Source organism: Equus caballus, chromosome 20 (genome assembly GCF_041296265.1).
Source record: "Equus caballus isolate H_3958 breed thoroughbred chromosome 20, TB-T2T, whole genome shotgun sequence".
In the NCBI taxonomy this organism is placed as follows: domain Eukaryota; kingdom Metazoa; phylum Chordata; class Mammalia; order Perissodactyla; family Equidae; genus Equus; species Equus caballus.
Window position 1 is genome coordinate 48803750 of NC_091703.1, and position 17608 is coordinate 48821357.

The 17608-nt window shown below is 45.9% G+C and overlaps 1 protein-coding gene across 16 annotated transcripts in view; it reads right to left on the reverse strand.

Annotated features, from left to right (window-relative positions):
* Nucleotides 1–12930: 12930 nt before the first annotated feature.
* The window catches only part of ADGRF5 (adhesion G protein-coupled receptor F5), a 101315-nt gene continuing 96637 nt past the window's right edge, over nt 12931–17608 (reverse strand). For 8 of the 16 annotated variants that reach the window (XM_070245650.1, XM_070245656.1, XM_070245652.1 and 5 more), the window contains 2 exons: nt 17192–17258; nt 12931–16584 (listed from right to left, as the gene is read on the reverse strand). In XM_070245650.1, coding sequence (XP_070101751.1) covers nt 17194–17258 — 65 coding nt within the window. In that variant the 3' untranslated portion in view covers nt 12931–16584; nt 17192–17193. The remainder of the gene's footprint in view (nt 16585–17191; nt 17259–17608) is intronic. The other 8 variants (XM_014734476.3, XM_005603979.4, XM_005603977.4 and 5 more) reach the window with 1 other exon arrangement.

Genomic DNA, 17608 nt, shown 5'->3' on the forward strand with positions numbered 1-17608 from the left:
GCAGCAAAGTGTATTTGTCCAGTATTGTATGTAAGTTTGTGTGTGTGTGGAGGGGGGAGGAGGAGAGATGTCCAAAAGCTCTTTTTCAGATATTTTTTAAGTTTTAAAGTATATTTTATATACTATTCATATATTAACAAACTGAAAGTATCTGGTAGAAGAGAATTTTACAGAAGTATTTTTAGGTACACATTCTTTCCAAAGGAGATAAAATCTGGCGGGAGCAGGACAGTTCCAAGATAGTTCAAGTCAAAGGAAAGCTGAGGTTCCCATCCCCCCATCAGCACAAGCCCCCCAAAAGAGGGCTCTGGAAGTTAACTGAAGGAAAAGTTTCAACGAGCCTGAGCGGTCCAGGCTCCAGGTTACCAGCTTCCTAAGTCTAAACTTCATGGCCATTCTGGAAACAAGCATAAGGGATTAAGAAGAGCCCCTTTAATGCAAAGGTGGGAGAAGAGTTTGTAGCAGGTACAAACAACTCCCCCCTCGGGTGCTGACTCTCAAGCCTGAGGCGCATCAGTATCTCCGGGAGGGCTGGTTAAAATGCAGATGGAGGGCACCACCCTCAGAGTTTCCGATTCAGTAGGTCTGGCGTGTAGTCTTTGTTGTTATGTGCCATGGAGTGGTCGCCAACTCCTGGCAACCCTATGAATGAGTGATGTCCACAATTTCTCGTCCTCAACAGCCCTACTCAGCTTCTGTAGACTCAGGCCTATGGCTTCCTTTATGGAGTCAACCCATCTCATATTTGGTCTTCCTCTTTTCCTACTGATTTCTACTTTTCCCACCATTATTGTCTTTTCTGAAGAATCCTGTCTTCTCATGATGTGCCCAAAGTAGGACAGCCTCGATTTTATTATTTTTGCCTTATTTCAGGCTTAAGTTTAGGCTTAATTTGCTCGGGGACCCACTTGTTCGTCTTTCTGGCAGTCCCAGGGTAGCTGTGGAGCTCTCCTCCAACACCACATCTCATTTGAGATAATCAATTGCAGTCATTGCTGTCTTCTCCCAATAAGATAGTGTCATCTGCGTATCTTAGATTGTTGATGTTTCTTCTAATTTTCACTCCTCCTTCATCTGAATCGAGCCTAATTTTTCATGTGATACATTCTGCATACAGATTAAACAGATAGGGAGATAAATGTACCCTTGGCTGACACCTTTGCTTATAGGAAATCATTCTGTCTCTCCCTGTTCTGTCCCAACAGTGGCTTCTTGTCCACAATACCGGTTACTCATCAGGATGATCAAGCACTGAGGCCTGCCCATCTGTCAGGGCAGCCCCTAGCTTTTCATGATCCACACAAAGGCTTTATTGTAGTCTATAAAACATAGACTAACCTTCTGAAATTCTTTGGAGCACTCCAGTAGTCAATGAATAATCGCAATTACATCTCGTGTGCCTCTTCCTTTTTGAAATCCAGCTTGCACATCAGGCATTTCTTGCTCCGTAAGGTAAAAGCTTTCGCTGCAGCACGTTGAGCATCACTTTTCTTGCATGGGTCTAAGAATTCGCATCTCTAAGTCCCCAGATGATGCTGATGCTGCTGGACCCAGAGCATACTCTGAGAACTGCTGCTCTAGTGGTTGGAAAATGGATTTGGAAGTCAGGCACCCTGGCTGCAGGCCTGGACTGACCATCTAAGTAGCTGTGCAACTTTAGTAAAATCACTTAAGCTCTTGATCTTAGTTTACTAATCTGCCAGATGGAAGTAATAGTTGACCACTTCCTCCCACTTCATCTTAACACCTACAGCATTGCAGAGCAATAAAATGGGATCATTATTGAGAACATATTTTGTAGTTAAGAACGTATGCAAATATTGCTGTTAAATTTTCAGACTAGACGAGAAGCCATGCAGCCACCAGTCCAGTCTTCTATCTCCAAAGACCAGATTGGAAATAAACTCCAGCTTTGCTTCTCCTCGTGCTTCACAGCCCGGTAAACCCATGACCGACTTCACAGCTAGCCCCAGAAAAGCTCATTCCCTCCACACGCTCTCGGTGTGTCACCTTGGGAGGGACCTCCAGGCATCGCTGTTGCTGCTGTTGTTTCCTTTCGTTTATTAGAAGGAAACATGCCCTTGTCCATGCCTTGTTTAGACCTGGTCCAGCTCAGAGGGAGAGGCCCCCATCCCCTACCAAGGGCAACATTCTTTGTACACATGAACTCTCTCCAGAGGAAGCAGAAGCCCAAATTTCAAGGGTAATCTAGTATTCTGCTCTAGTACTAGAAATTAAAACTGCTAGGTCAAACGAATGATAAGGAGGTACCAGACTGAGGGTAAGACGTTTTGATATTTGTCTATAGGTTCTCAGCTCTGGCAGCATCCCTACTGCCTAGGTGCGTCTCTGTTGATAACTGATGGTCAGCTCTGTTCATTGGCTCATCATAGATCAGACATTGTATTGAGTTTTTCTTTGAGTCTGAAGACCTCAATCCTTCCAGGAGGATTCGCAGATACTTTATACTTTTGAGGTGTTGAGGTGGTGAGGGAGGAGTAAGCATGTGTGATGGGCATGGGCTTCGAGAAACAAGCATCTTGTCATCTCTTGGCAGTGTGGGATTTGGGATTTAGGTGAGCAACGTGAAAATATTGGAAATTCTCTCTGTATCTGGGCCCTTGTATTCCTTGGTCTTACCCGCTGGGAGTGAGTCAGAGCAATTTGAAAGCCTGAAAATGTCTCACGCCTCCTCCCCACTATCCCTTTTCCTGACTCCTCTGGCTCATTTCCTTCTGTGAACTGACCTGAGCCAATCTGGCCATTCACAAATGTCAAGGTCTTTAGGTAACATTTGGAGCCTGTGATAATTGGAAGGAGTGGGAACTATAACTCCCTCTCCCACAATGTTAAAATGAATCAAGATTCTAAATTCTGCCACATACTTACATATTTATTAGCTATCGAGCCCCCTTAAAGTCATCCAGCCTGTTTCGTAAGTATAGTGAAGTCTCTGATCTGTGATTTTAGGCTCTCCAGCAAACATCTTAGATTACAGGTTCATTCTAAGCGTGTGCAAACTAATAATCCGAAGGCCAGGATCAGACAACTCTCTACCCCAAGGGCTCTCAACAACTGCACTGTTGGTATTTTGAACCAGATATTCTTTGTGGGAGGGGCCGCTCTGTGCCTTGTAGGATGTTAGTCACATCCTGGCCTCTGCTCACTAGATGACCGTAGCGCCACCTCTCCAGTTGTGACAGCCAAAAATGTCTGTGGATGTTGCCAAGTTCCCCTGGGGGCAAAGAACCACTGGTGTAATTGGATCAGCCACTGGAATATTCTATTAAGTGAGGGAAACCAGGACCAAATAGAGTACTAGTCTAAGATTCTACCCTCCCCCAAAAAAGTTAGTCCACTGGGCCTGCTAAAGTTTTGTACCTATAGCTGTTTGATAATTCCATTTCACCAACGTAGAGATGATTTCTAGCATCCTTTACCCTAATAACAAACCCTCTGGTGTGGCTGGAGATAGCAATATTTAAAAGTTTCTGACATAGATATTTCTGCAGTACAGACTTTTGATTCGAATCCTTCAGGGCTAACTACCACTCGACTGTTTCAGAGGACTTTGACTAGTATCTAACCTCCTCTGGGCGTGGATTCCAGTCAATCTGCACACTACATCCAGTGTAATGGTGACATTGATGTATTTCCAAACAAATTATAAGCAATCGAACACCTCCCCCTCTCGAGCTTCTCCTTCCTGATGAATTATATCATCCGCTTCATGGCTTTAAGGAAACTTAGGGATCCTGAAGTTCAACTCTGGTATTTGAGTAAACTAAGGAGATTCTAGAGAAAATGGGTACCTTAGGCAGGTCAAAGGGCCACTTAATAGCAGGGTCTGTTGTCCTCTTGTGATCGCCAGGGAAGTTTAACAAGATCATTGGTTTGTTTGGGGGGGGCAATGAGATGTAAGCTAATCTACATCTGACACTATATAAAGGTTTTTTTTGCTTGGTTTTCTTTGTTATGGGTATCATTTTATGTCTAATTAGTCAGCCACTCACATGGCTATGTGTTTACCAATATGGCTAAAACAACTTTCCTCTGTTAGTTTTAATATAAACTTAGTATATTTTTCCAAAATCTTCAGGCAAAGTTAATTTTCAAAAAAATGCATTATGTTTATTCTATAGCTCTGAGTACTGTTTTGCAAACTATCTCAAACCCTAATGGGTGGGTGATGGGAGATAGTGGGGTGGGATGGTGGTAACCTTTAATGAGTACTGATGTGGGAAAAATGACAGAAAATGTCTGACACGAGTAGGGCAGCCCAACTGGGTTCGTGTGTTGTGGGGGGGGGGTGTGTGTGTGTACACATGACTGTGTGTAAGAGATGGGGCTAAAAGTGAGATGGGACAAGACAGTGAAGATAAGACCCATCTCTCTCCACCTTTCATAATTTTGCCAAGGAATTTTGGCAAGGAATCCCAGAAGACATGAGACATGGCCTCATCTGGATCACAGCTTTGCTCAGGGCCTAGGCAAATTTAGGACAATTTGACCCATGTGTGACTCAACATCAGTCACACATGGAAATCATCAGTAACATTTAATGACTTCTGTCTGGTCAGGAGAATAGGAGACAAGAAAAGCGGGAAGATGAGAAAGGCGTAAGGAGAGAGTGGGAGGTGGGGGAGATATTCAGATTTTCGGCCCCAAGGCAAAAATGGTCACTAATATCCACTCTCTCTCTATCTATTCTCAAATTAGGAATCTCCAAATCCTAGCTGGTCAAATGACTACCCAGAGTAGAGTTTACATTCTCCCCTTTGTAGGTAGATGAGGCTGTGTGATCATTTCTGGCCAATGGAACAAAAGCAGAAATGTTGCATGACAGCTTCTAGAAAACTTTCTTTAAAAAGTCTTGGTACACTTACCCTTAGTCCATTCTTCTGTTCTAATGACTGATAAGGGGACATGATGGCCAGAGTGGAAACTGCCATGTGGGCTAGGCGGTGACCATGGGAAGAACAGACCAGAAAGATAGAAGGTACCTGGATCCCTGAGAACTACATGGAGCCAAACCTACCATGCCAGTCTAGGCTGCTTACCTACACACTTTCATGTGCTAGAGAAGTAAACTTGTATTTTAAATCACGATTATTTGGAATCTTCGCTGCTCACAGAAAACATCATCCTCACTGATCGGATGGTTTCTGCAGAGTGGGCACATGGCTTGAACTAAGCCAGTCACGATGTCTTACATTGCCATGGATACACATATGGAGGGGCAAGAAAAGAGTTGCTCTTCCTTTTAGATCTTAATCTATGGTCCATGGGCCTCACAGATTTCTTTCCTCGAAGCTTTGTCTTGGAATGAAATAAACGCACAGAGGGAGGCAGAGACACAAAAGGGAGAACAAGCACTCTGAGAAAACCATTTGTGCCCCTGAATCCAGCTGTGCCTGAAGGTGCACAGTCTTGTATCTTCCAGTTACATGAGCTAATAAATGTCCATTCTTGCTTAAATTGGTCTGAGTTGTGGTTCTGCTCCTTGTAATAGAGAGAGCTTTAACTGGCTTACTGCAATAAGACACAATTGGCTCATCTGTAAATAGGGGAAATAAGAGGATTAGTTTAAGGATTAAATAAAATCTTGTACTACATAAGATTACCAAAGCTAAATTGAGACGCAGACACTGGGAAGTTAACCGGGCTCACTCATTTGTTAAGTGACTTATGCTTCTCTTCGGGCTTCATAACGGGCATGATTTAAACTCAAACCTTGGTAAAATGATGATTTAGACAGTCCTGTATCTTCAGGGTTACTTTCAAAGGCTCCTAAGCATGAAATAAATGCAAAAATGTGGACGGTGTATGTATTTTGATTCTGAATAGAAATTGTGTCTAAATCTAGGTCCTTTGTGTGTGTGTGTGTGTGTGTGTGTGTAATAACATACACACAGAGTATGATACAAAATGATAATGGCTAACCTCATCCAGCAGTCATCGTGTATCAGACACTGTTCTGTGGGCTTTATAAGAAATAACTCTTCACAACCACCTGTGAAACCTGTACATTCTTATCCTCTGTTACCTTGTGGAAATTGAGTCACCAGAGAGTTCCTTTACCTGAGGTCGCAAAGCTAAGAAGAGGTGGACTGACTTTGGAAAACACAGGTCCACCCGCAGAACCCCCGCTCTTCATCACCTGTCCACTCTTGCTAACCCTGCTGTCCGGCAGAGTGAAGACAGCCCAGCACGTCAACCTGTGCAACAGGAAGCAGAGAACCCAGACGATTCAAGCAGGAAATCAGCTGCTGCTTCAGTCTGCTTAGCACAAGAGCAATCACGACAGAGCCAAGTTTATTACTATTATTTATTATTATTCTGTCTCAACTCTCCACTTGTGTTTAAACACAGCCTTAGAAACACACATCATTCCTGGAAATGAGATTTTCCTCCTATGTATCTAAATGACACCCAGCACCTGAGAGGGCTGGATACATGTCTGCCAAGAATAAAAATAACACTGACGGAGACTGGAACCTCCTGGAAGCTCACGTGGATGAAGACTAAAGATTAAAAGGGCGTGTACCATCGAGCTGCTCCACTTGGGGAGTCCACTGGGTGGCTAACCTGAGGTGTGCTTTCAATAAAGCACAGTGGGAGTCCCTTCACGCTCCCTCAGAGACTGAAAAAGGAAGTGGACCAGCTCCAAAGCTTGCCCAGAACACTGATCGTTACGTCTGGACCGTCCCTAAGTGAAATTACAAAGTGAGATTCAAGTTGGCGACTTCTCCACCCTTTCTGTCACCACTGTTGTCCCACTCCCACGGGTACTCAGAACTCTCCCCACTATGGGAGTCTACACGCTTCAGGGAGAAGCAATGGAGTGAGGCGGCGACGTGCACATGTTCCGGGTCAGACACGCTGCATTCAACACCTGGCTCTACCTTTCTTGAGCTATGTGACTTTGGGTAAGTTATTAACCTCTCTGTGCTTAGTTTACTCATCAGTAAAATAAAGAGGAAAAGAATATGTACTAAATCGGGGTTGCTGTAAGGCTTAAATGAAATTATATGCACAAAGAGCTTACATGTAAGCTCTCAATACATGTTACTTAATGTAGTTAAATAGCCACTTTCACTAGAGAGGAAATTTCATTTCCTCTGCTGTGTACCCTTCCAGAAAATTTTGCCTGTTAAGCCCCATGTCTCCTTCAGATTTTTTGTTTTCTGTTAGAGGAATGTCCAACAAAAGGGAGAAAGTGTATGAGCTATTCTGAGGGGGTGTGAGCAATATCCCAAGGCATATGGCATTCTCCCACAGTCGGAGGTCATCTGCCTCATCATGCAAGGCCAGGGCGGCTTGTCCCCCTGCTCCAAGGGCCAGCAGTCCTCTCGGAAGCTGATACTGTTTACTTCTCCTGGGTCTTCCGGGATCGTCTTTTGGCTGGCAGAACCAGCAGCCTCCTCTTCCATGTGTGTCCAGAGGCTGGGCCAGAAACCTACCAGCTGGCCTCCCCTGCTGGCTGATGTGTCAGGCAGCCCTGGGACAGCTGCCGATTCAATGTAGATTGAAAATGAAAATCTAACCAGCCACGCAGTAAATGTCTACGGAGGAATTAGAAAAGGAATAGGACCACCTCAGTTCATCCTTTTGAAGGTGCCCTGATGGAAAAAGTGCTCAGTTCCTGTGAAACACAGAAGGCACCCCTTTTGCTTCCTCAAACTGCCTTCCAGAACCCTGTCTGGAATGGGGGGACCAGGGGATTTCTGGGGCTGCTTTGAGCTTTGCCTTTGGTTCCATAAACAAGATTCAGCCAGTGAGGGAGAAAAGACACAGAAGGAGGGAGCTATCCTGGCTGGTATGTCTCAGAAATGTGTGCCTGCCTGCAAATCCACCCTCACACTGAAGCCATGCGACTGGAACGTTCGCTCTCCCCATCCCTTTCTGTCTTCCTTTTTCCTTGCAGCGATCTGAATACAAGAGTGTTAGGAGGTGGGGAGTGAAGGTGATTCTTTCATTCCTGGTTTCTACCGCCTAGTAGGCCATGATTCCACCTTCACTCTGTTCACCAGCCCCAAGTTAGTCCTCCTCTGTGCGCTGTCCATAAGGCTTGTCATCCACAGGCTTAACACTGTGCGCCCTTGAGGTTCTACGGCGGGGGACCCAGAAGAGGCACCTCCTCTAATGACCACCAGGTGGCGAGCAAGCCTCAGGAGAAGCCGTAAGGCCGTTGCGGAGGAGCCCCGGCGCTGGAACGCAGCTGTCACTCATTAGGCCAGCTGGCGACGCTGTCAGGACAGCTTTGACTAGGACGGCCGAGAGAGCTCCTCCGGGCATGGGAACCTCTCACAGTTCCAGAAAAGCAGTAGATGGTACGATTTTCCTCAGTTAATCAGAATAAAACCTTTCTTTCCACCACTGCTGGCGGGGGGACATGGGGCTGTTTGGCAGGATGGAGGACAGAGGAGGGTACCAATCACAATTGGTTTCAAAAGAGGCAGGGCCTCAAATCGTTCTTGGACTGTCTTGTTGAACGCCGGAGGCGGGCTGGAAAATAGCAATCTTCCCATGACTTGCCCAACCAGTTTCCGTTGCTTTTCATCCTGAGAAAAAGCCTTTTTTCTGGGCTCCTGGGCTTGTTCTGTTTAGTTTTTAACAGTCACCACTTAACTTCAGCACACTTGGCTCTGTATTAAAGCGTAAAACCCTGGAGTGCGAATGGGCTCACACATCTGCTGCCCAGGGCCCATTTGTGCAGAGGGACACTCGTGACCTTCCAACTCTTCATCACAAAGTTGAAAGGTAAAAGGGAAAGAATGGATGGCTATAAAGTTGCTTAAAAACTAGACAAGATGACAGTGACAGATACAGTACTGTATCTAAATCGTAGGAGACCCTGCGCACCCCACAAAGGAAAATGGGATTGGGAGATAAACAACAGGGCGGGGGTAGCGTGGGCTTCAGGAATTGTGCCCATCTTTCCTCCTTCTTCTGTCTGCTCCATATTCGCTGAGAGTAGAAAACTTACAACACTGGTTTCCTCTCTAGAATGTGCTAGAGGATAAACTTAGATATCCATCAATACAGGACATAAGGAAAGATGCGGGAGGGTAGCACCCTAATCTTTTGAGGAGGGTAAATGGAAGGGATTAGGTGCTCCCTAATTCCTAATTAACTAATTACTAATTAACTAACTAACCTAATTAACCGCTGCCCACTCCTTCAGGACTCCTGATGGGAACAGAGGTAAGGGCTGGCTACATACCCCAGGCCTGGCCCAGGGGGCCAATTCCACTCTCTTATTTTGGCCCACTGCTGGGCCTCTGCAGAGATGAGGGGTAATTTGAGAGAAGCCTCCAGAGAGGCAGGGTGGTGTCTGAATGATGCTGCTGCTGGCTGCCCCCGGGAGGAAGGGGCTCAGGGAAGTCTGCCGCGTGGACCCATTTGATGCTGGGAAGGCATTACTCAGAGTAGGCCTCCCCTGGGAACCCATTAATCACAATTGTGAAGCTTTCCCACTTTCCCAGACTTTCCTCCTCAGGGACCATCTGGTCTCCAGGCCTGAGCTGGAGGAGCCCTGAAGTGGTTGCAGCCAGAAATTGATCGGCAGGGGCTTCCCACCCTCCGAGGGGCTCTGAGGCACCGGGGGTTGTGAGACCCGCCTGGGCCTCTGATGGTCTTCCCTGTACCATTGGGCAACAGGGGTCCAATACGTGCCCGCTGGGCTGTGTGCTGGGGGCTTAGTCATGCCCAGTGACTCAGCATTCAAGGCAAGGGAGAGGGCCTGGACTCTCTGGGACTCACGGGGTCAGCGTGAAGGCACGTCCTGGGGCATCATTGTTAAAACTCAGCCCATCTGCACTTGTACTTTGGGGCCTTGTAAGGAAAATCATCTTGTCACATACAGGATTAGCTTGAAGGAAATCTTCAAAGTCAATAATTTTTTTTAGGACTACCTCACTCCCTCATGGCTACCTGACGAACGGACTGTGTCCGTGCTTCCTCATTCAGTGCCTTTCTCCTGACCCCCCAGACGCCCAGGGCTTAGAATGCCCCTGGAATTCATTAGGGTCACCGGGGCTTACTGCTGGCTCCCCATAGCCATGGTCAGTCCCCATTTGCCCCCGGTCAGTCCTTCTCTGCTTTTAAAAGAGATATGGAAATAATCCTTTATTTGTGTATACTTAATAGTTTACCAAACATGCTCATATAAAGCATGCTTTTAGCACCAGACAACAGCCTTGAGAGGTAATTAAGATAAACCCCATTTTTCAGATGAGCAAACTAAGGACCAGAGAGGTTTGGTGAAGGGCCCAGGTGAGCGAGGTAAGGTGTCCTTTTGTTCCAGGAACCCTGTTCTTTTGGCCACGCCACACCAATGAGGCAGAAGCCTCATCCTCCAAGAAAGAAGGCTGATGGGGATCCCCAGGCACTTCCTCCTTCTGGGAGAAGATGGGAAGCCATGATTTTCTGTGGCGAATGCCTTGTGCTTGTCAGCAATCTCCGAGGGGAGTTTGTAACAGTGTGGCTTTCAGGCCAGCCTGGAGGGGCAGGGGTTACAAGGAAAAGAGGTAACGGAGGCTTACGGATTTCCACCCCCACCCCCCTCCCCAGCCCATGTGCAGAGCCTCTGCATAGACCAGCCCGGATGACATAGTACAGGTCTTGTTTTAATTTTATTTTCCTACGCTGCTGTCAGCGTGCAGAAGGCAGCAGAAGAAAGGAGCAGAAAGCGTTTGTCTCTGGTTTTGCTCTAAAGCTGGGTTGTCCGATGCAGTAGCCTCAAGGTACGTGTGGCTACTGGGCACTTCAGATGTGGCTGTGGCAACTGAAGTGTGCTGCAAGTGTAAGGTACACACTGGGCTTTGAACACTCAGTACAAAAAAAAATGTAGAGTATCTCATTAATAAGTGTCCATTAATCACATCTTAAGATGATAATATTTGGGGCATATTGGGTTAACTAAAATGTATTATTGAAATTAATTTTCCCTACCTACTTTTCCAAATGTGGCTACCAAAAAATTTAAAATACACGTGACTCACATTACATTCCTATTGGACATCGCAGCTCCCTAGGCATTAGGAATAGTTTCAAGACAGCTGCATTTACTTTCACACAAAGTGTTCACAGAAGCCTGCTTTTCTTCCTGTTTATATGAAGCAAGTAAACTTCATAAAGCATGGGGAAAAATGTCTTCAAGATACAAAAATAAACATCTTCCTTCTAAATGATGTATACCTTATCTTACAAAGAAAAGAAAATCAACCCAAATGAGCAGAAAACTCTAGACAAGCTTCTGGGATCCAAGCAAGCATATGGTGGCAGAAGTCTAACCCTGTAAGAGATTCGTAAGAGATCCGTGGTCTACTGAGGTGTGGAAACTCCCCAGTCCCAGGCATGGAGCGCAGGCTGCAGGCAGCAGCGTTTCCTGGAGGGGATTGAAGGATGGGAAGCGCCCAGTGCGAGACTTTATTTGTAAGGACCGGGAGGTCAGATACAAGAGCCCGAGGCCTGACTGGCACCATGAGCTTAGGCCTCTGATCTGTTGGCCTAAACGTCAAGGGTGCGTCGGCTCCCGGGCTCACTCTACCTGGCACAGCAGACACACACGGCGCTGGGGATGGTTGCGGCTCCGGGCCTCTCTCATCCGGATAAATGGAGCTTTTCCAAACAGCACCCTTTCCCTGAACTTCCGCACAGCTGATGCCATCCCCTTGGGCAGGTGACTCCTCTCCCATTTGCACATTCAGTAGACAGAACAACGCTGTGACATTTGCAGCACACGAGCTTCCTTACTGACTCTGCCAGAGACACCCTTCTAAGCACGAGTACCGTTCTGGATAAAGCAATGTTTACAGGTCACACATCCTATCTAATTCCTCACACAGACTCTGCAGAGCAGTGCTGGGTCCGTAACTTTGTTTCTTTAAACAATCTGCTGAACTATCTTGTGTAATCCTCTCCCCTTGACTGTGGGCAGGCCCTGTGAACATGATGACTTGTCACTCCCGTGAGTAGATTCCATTATACGGCAAAGGTGAGGGGATTTTGCTGATGTCATTAAGGTCCTTAATTGCCTGACTTTAAGTTAATCACCAGGGAGATTATCCTGGGTGAGCCTGACCTAATCAGGTGGGTCCTTTAAGAGATGGTCTAGTGGTCAGAGACTGAAGAAGTTAAAGAGATTCAAAGCAGCCCGGACACTCTCCTGTCAGCTTTAAGGGAGCAAACTGCCATGTTGTGGAGAGGGCCACAGGGCAGAGGCTGGCAGGATGAGGGCTCAGTTCTATAACTACAGAGAATGGAGTTCTGCCAAACAACCAAAGCTGGGAGGAGGACCCCAGCCTTCAGAGGGGACCACAGCCCTGGCCAACTCGAGTCCAACCTGGTGAGAGCCTCAGCAGAGAACCCCGTTAAGCCATGCCCAGACTTCTGACCTACAGAAATTGTGCGATAACCAACGGGTGGGTGTTGTTTTCGGCTTCTCAGTTTGTGGCAATATGTTACACAGCAATAGAAAATGAATACAGGAAAAACAGCACCATGTGGCAGAAACATCTATCGCTAACAGAACTCCTGGGGCTCTGCTTTCAGCTGTGCATGAAAATGCCAACCAAGCCACACACAGACATTAGGACAGACATTTGTTTATTTGTTTCCCAGAGAGTTAGGTCCAAAAGCTTTACTTCAAAGACCCCTATTTAAACCCTCTGTAAGCTCCTGGGCTCCACACGCTGAGAGGGAGTGTAGACGGTGTGAGGAAGGACAGCAGCTCGGTCAGCCCCCTGAGCTCAGCTGCAGTGAGCTTCTGGCACTGGCCCCACCCCCGCCATGCCAGGAAAATGGAAGGGATGGTTCACTGTCTGGAGAATGGAGTTAAATTCTGGTTGACATGAGGAAGCCCGAAAGAGCAACAGTAGCATATTGCAAAAGAGCAGACAATTTAAATAAAGAAAGCTTCGGAGATCTTGTGAGATATTTTATTGTGACAAGCATGAAAGGAAACATAGCTGCACGCTGGCGTACTATTAAGACACGATTTAAAATCCCAAGTCATAATGTTAGGAACCTATAGCACCTAATTTCAAGGCTAGCATCTTTGAAATGATGAGACACTGTTTTCACGGACTTTAAAAAGAAAAACATGAGAAAGATACATCCCCTGGAAGCCCCTTCGTTTATTTTGGATACTCAGGGAATTAGGATTCTGTTGGCCCGGGTCACTGACTTTCTCTTTGGAATGCAGAAGCCCCATTTGACATCACTGCTACAGGCCACAAATAAAATGTGTTTCACCTACATGGCACTTCTAGGACCACATTCATTCCTTTTTGTCTTCTGAAATGGTTGTGACTTTCTATTCCACTCACCTCACAATAACTCCCTCCCTCACTTCTGCCCATGCTGGGTGCTACCATCTTTCTCATCTCCGTGTAACGTCTTTTCAACCTTCCAACACGGACCTCTGAAGTTCTCTACATAAGCCACAGGAGGCTATGACTTCCCACAGTGTTTCTTAATTTCTGACCTTAGCAATCTACATCCTGAAGACGCCATAGACCTTTATTTACCTCTTTCTCCATATAAACAAGAAGAAATGGGGAGGAGGATGGCAGACACATGATTCATTCAAGAGATGATGTGTGACACTGGACTTCGAACATTCCCAGAGAATATTTCTGTAGTTTATATTAATCGTTCATTTCTGAACCTCAAGAGCAACCTCACAACCTCTGAAGCATGAGCGCAGATCCCTCTGCAAGAAACTGACTTAATAGAAGGTGCCTTAATGCAGGAAAGTTCTGGCCCATGGAACCAACTGGACACACTGAGAGGGGTTAGGACCGTGGGGAAGCACTGGACGTTTCACGAGCAAAGTAGACCACACATCTCACTTTGGGCCGACATCAGAGCCAATGTTCCTCCTTCCTCCTTATTCCCCCAGAAATCTGTTACTAAAAGCCTTGTAACCATTGCTGATCGAGACCTAGTGACCTCAGGGTCAAGCGGGGCTCCGCTTGCGTATACTTTACAGATTCATGGACTGCTGCCTTTTACAATTCTGCATTCTACTGCTCATTTTAGGATATTCTTGGTAAAGAACAGTGGTTGAACTATCTAGCTTGCAGTCGGGTAGAAAACCAGCAAGTATTTCTCTAATTTTTTGTTTCCATAGCTTTTCTGGAATTTGGATCCAGTGCTGTGGCTTGAAAGTGGGAGGTATATGCATGCCTGTGTGTGTGTGTGAGTGTGTGAGTGTATGTGTGTGTGTGTGTGTGTGTGCACTGGGGTCAGCGAACGTGCTTCAGTTAGTGCATGTGGGCAGAGGGCCAGACCCACATCCTATGGAAGGGCGCCCAAGGATCCTGCCATTATGGTGGTTCCATCCACATCAGACACTGTGATTCCCAAGGGATCCCTACAGAAGTGGGTGGAAGTTCAGCGTTTCTTGTCCCACCGTATTTTTAAACTCCTGCCAAGCGCTGTGCTTTCCTTGGCTGATCATGTCAAGATGGCCATGCTGACACTGGCTATCACCCCCCCTCAGTTCTCGCTGGTACAACCCCAGGGACCAAATCAGTCAAAGCCATTCTTTCTCTAATATCTCCTTCTAATTCAACTCATCCTCCAACCTAACCTCTGCCTCTGTCTTCTCAGTAGTGCACTCTGCCCAAAGTTGATCATGCCCTGGAGGATTTCAGAGCCTAACAGTCATTTCCTTTGGGGACTTTAACAAGTATTCAGTTGGGAGAGCAATGTGACAATTTTCAGACGAACGTAGGAGTAGATGTCTACGTCATCTGTGAAGACGTAGAAATAAGAGTCCATTTACGTTAAACGTTATTAGAACTTCTGTCTGTCCCACCTCCCCATTCCCATGAAGAAAAGAGAGGAAGAGATTTTAATGAGTTAAAATGTTAAAAGAAAACTCTTTCGAGCCTCAGTAAATAAATGGTTTCTGAATCTCAGCCTCTTTTCTCTTGCCTTCCCGATGGCGGGACCCATTTATGTTCTCAGTCCTTATGGAGACCACACAGCGGGCATTTCCCTAGCAGTCCCGCATTTTCGTTCTGTCTTATTGTCCCCTTGGGATCAGACTTTTGTGTGGTTGCCGTGGCGACAACATATGGTTAACTTCAATATGGATGCAATTTTAATAAATATTTGTGTTTTTCTGAAATGCACACACACACACAAAACACACACACACAGAAGTCACAAATAGTCAAATTCTTGGGAAAAGCTCCACTTTCTGTTCATCAAGGTAAAGAGTCATTAGGAGCATGGACTAACCAGCTGTAAAACTACTTCCCATAAGATTTCTAAATGGTTGCAACAAACACAAATCAGACTGTACAAAATTCTTAATGGATATTAGTTGGTCTGGGAGTTTAGAAAATGAAGGAGCTAATACACAGAGAGCTACACACCAAGGCCACTACATCCACAGTAACAACAACAATAACAATATACAATGCTATAAGACTATTAGAATCTATTCTCTACTGCACAGAGAAGTACCTGGTTAAAGCTGTTAAATATAATACATGGCAGTTGGAGTCTGTTTTCAGTGCAATATATCACATTTGGCAATTAGTGGATATAAAAAAATATATTTTTTGCTTTCAAAATGTGGAATAATCCAAAACATAAGGCTTTTCTGATAAACTATAAAAATGTAATCCATACATCTGCTGGATCTGACAAAACATGGTTATTCCACTTTCTCTGCATATTCAATCCACTTAGCTCAAAGCTTAACATACAAAGGCACAGATGTGTGTGTTTAGCATCAGGAGAATTGCGCCTCTTTCCACGAATTTCTTATAAATATTATTATCCACTCGAAAGCATTCTGATGAAAGCATCCTGTAATTTCCTCCTTGGTTCTCCCACTGCCCTTTTTTTCTCGCTCAGCTAAGAAAACACCAGGAAGATATTGAAATTTCCCTGTGGTTTACTTTCAGTTTCCATTTTTGAGCCATTTTTTAATTCTGTGTTGCAGTATCTGAGTAATTGTATTAGATAATTAATATGGAAATCTTAAAATGTGGTCCTTAATGTTGTTTTTCTCTGTTTTTTTCTTCCTGTTTCTCTTCTTCCTTCCTCTCCTCCTTCCTCGCTTCCTTCCTTCCTTCCCAGAATTCACTGAAGTATTTCCTAGGTACTAGCTTTTAACTTATTATTTTAATCAAAGCTTATCTTTGTGCCCAACATGTGAAAAGTGAAAATGTCTCTTCGAAATTCTGTTTTACAACATAGACAGAGAAGCTGGGCCTTGAGGAGCTTGATCTCACTTAAATACTATACACAGTTGGTATCACACAAGGGGTCAGGGGTGGGGCAGCACAATAAATGTAACAATTTACTTTCAATCTGTCTTTACAAAAGAAAGCCTCTTCCCTAATGGAAAAGTCTCTTCAGCGTCTGCTCCCAGAATCCTGTGGAGGAAACATTTTACCGATGGCTTGAAAGGATCTCTTTTTCAGAGCACATTCACGGTTCCTCAAGAGGTCACCTGGGTTGAATTTTCCCGTTCTTAGTTGAGCAACGAATAAGCACTGGACGTGTTTTCCACGGATGAGCTGGTTGTTTCTGGGGTGGACACATCGTATGTTCCTGAAAAACAGAGCTGCAGCTCAGCCTAAAAGATAAGCCTTCAGGTTGGGCTGTGAACTTCTCCTAAGGGCCCAGGGGGCGCTCTATCCAGGAGCCAGGAAGCTCAGCCATGCCTGGAAACAAACTCATGCCTACCCTCCTCCCAAGACCCAGCAGTGCCAAAGAACAGAGCTGTTGTTCTCACGCATGCGTGGCAGCCGACAAGACAAGCACTAACTACTTCCCGTCATACCAGCAGCCAGATTTCTACACAGGACAGGGAGATCTCAATGTGGGTGCCTCTCCACATGCCATCACATGCATGGGCCTGGGGACATCTGCCTGAGGGAACCTCTCTGGTCCACTTGGGTTGGGGTGCCTTGGGGAAGCTCTTGGGAGGGGCCTGGAGGCTGAGCTGGAAGGCGAGATGGGGAAGCAGGAAAGGGAAGAAAAGAGAAATTTACAGGGGAAAGAAAGGCAGGACCAGAAGAGAAGCAGGAGTCAGGGGATACCAAGAAAAGTGCCGACAGGGAGGGCAGCAGGGAGCAACCAGGCAGGCTCGTGTCAGTGGGTTGAGCACAAGGACTGTCGGGAGTGTGTGGGCGGGAAGGGACAGTGCCCACCCTACCATCAGACTGTTGAAGTGCCACCGCTAACAAGGTTTCCATCATTGCCTGGGGGGCCCTTTGGGGCTGCTGACAACATAAATCAAAGTCACAGTGATTATGGAACCCTCAAATAGGCCAATGTGGAGCTGCATTAATGACCCTGAGAGGCTATCGAGTGGTAATGACCAGGAATTTCAGGCCCTGGGACCCTGGGGACAGAGCTCCAACTCCAACTTCTATCTGACTGATTCAGAAACAGGGAACTCATTTTATTGGCCTTACATATTGCATAATTCCGATTCTGTAGAATTGTTTCATAGAGTCTTCACTATTTTCACTTTAATGCAAATGGTAAACACTTCCAGAGACAGTGCTGGCCAAAGGCGAGAGTTCTAATACACCCTGAAGGTTTGACCATTTCACAACAAGTCCAGTCA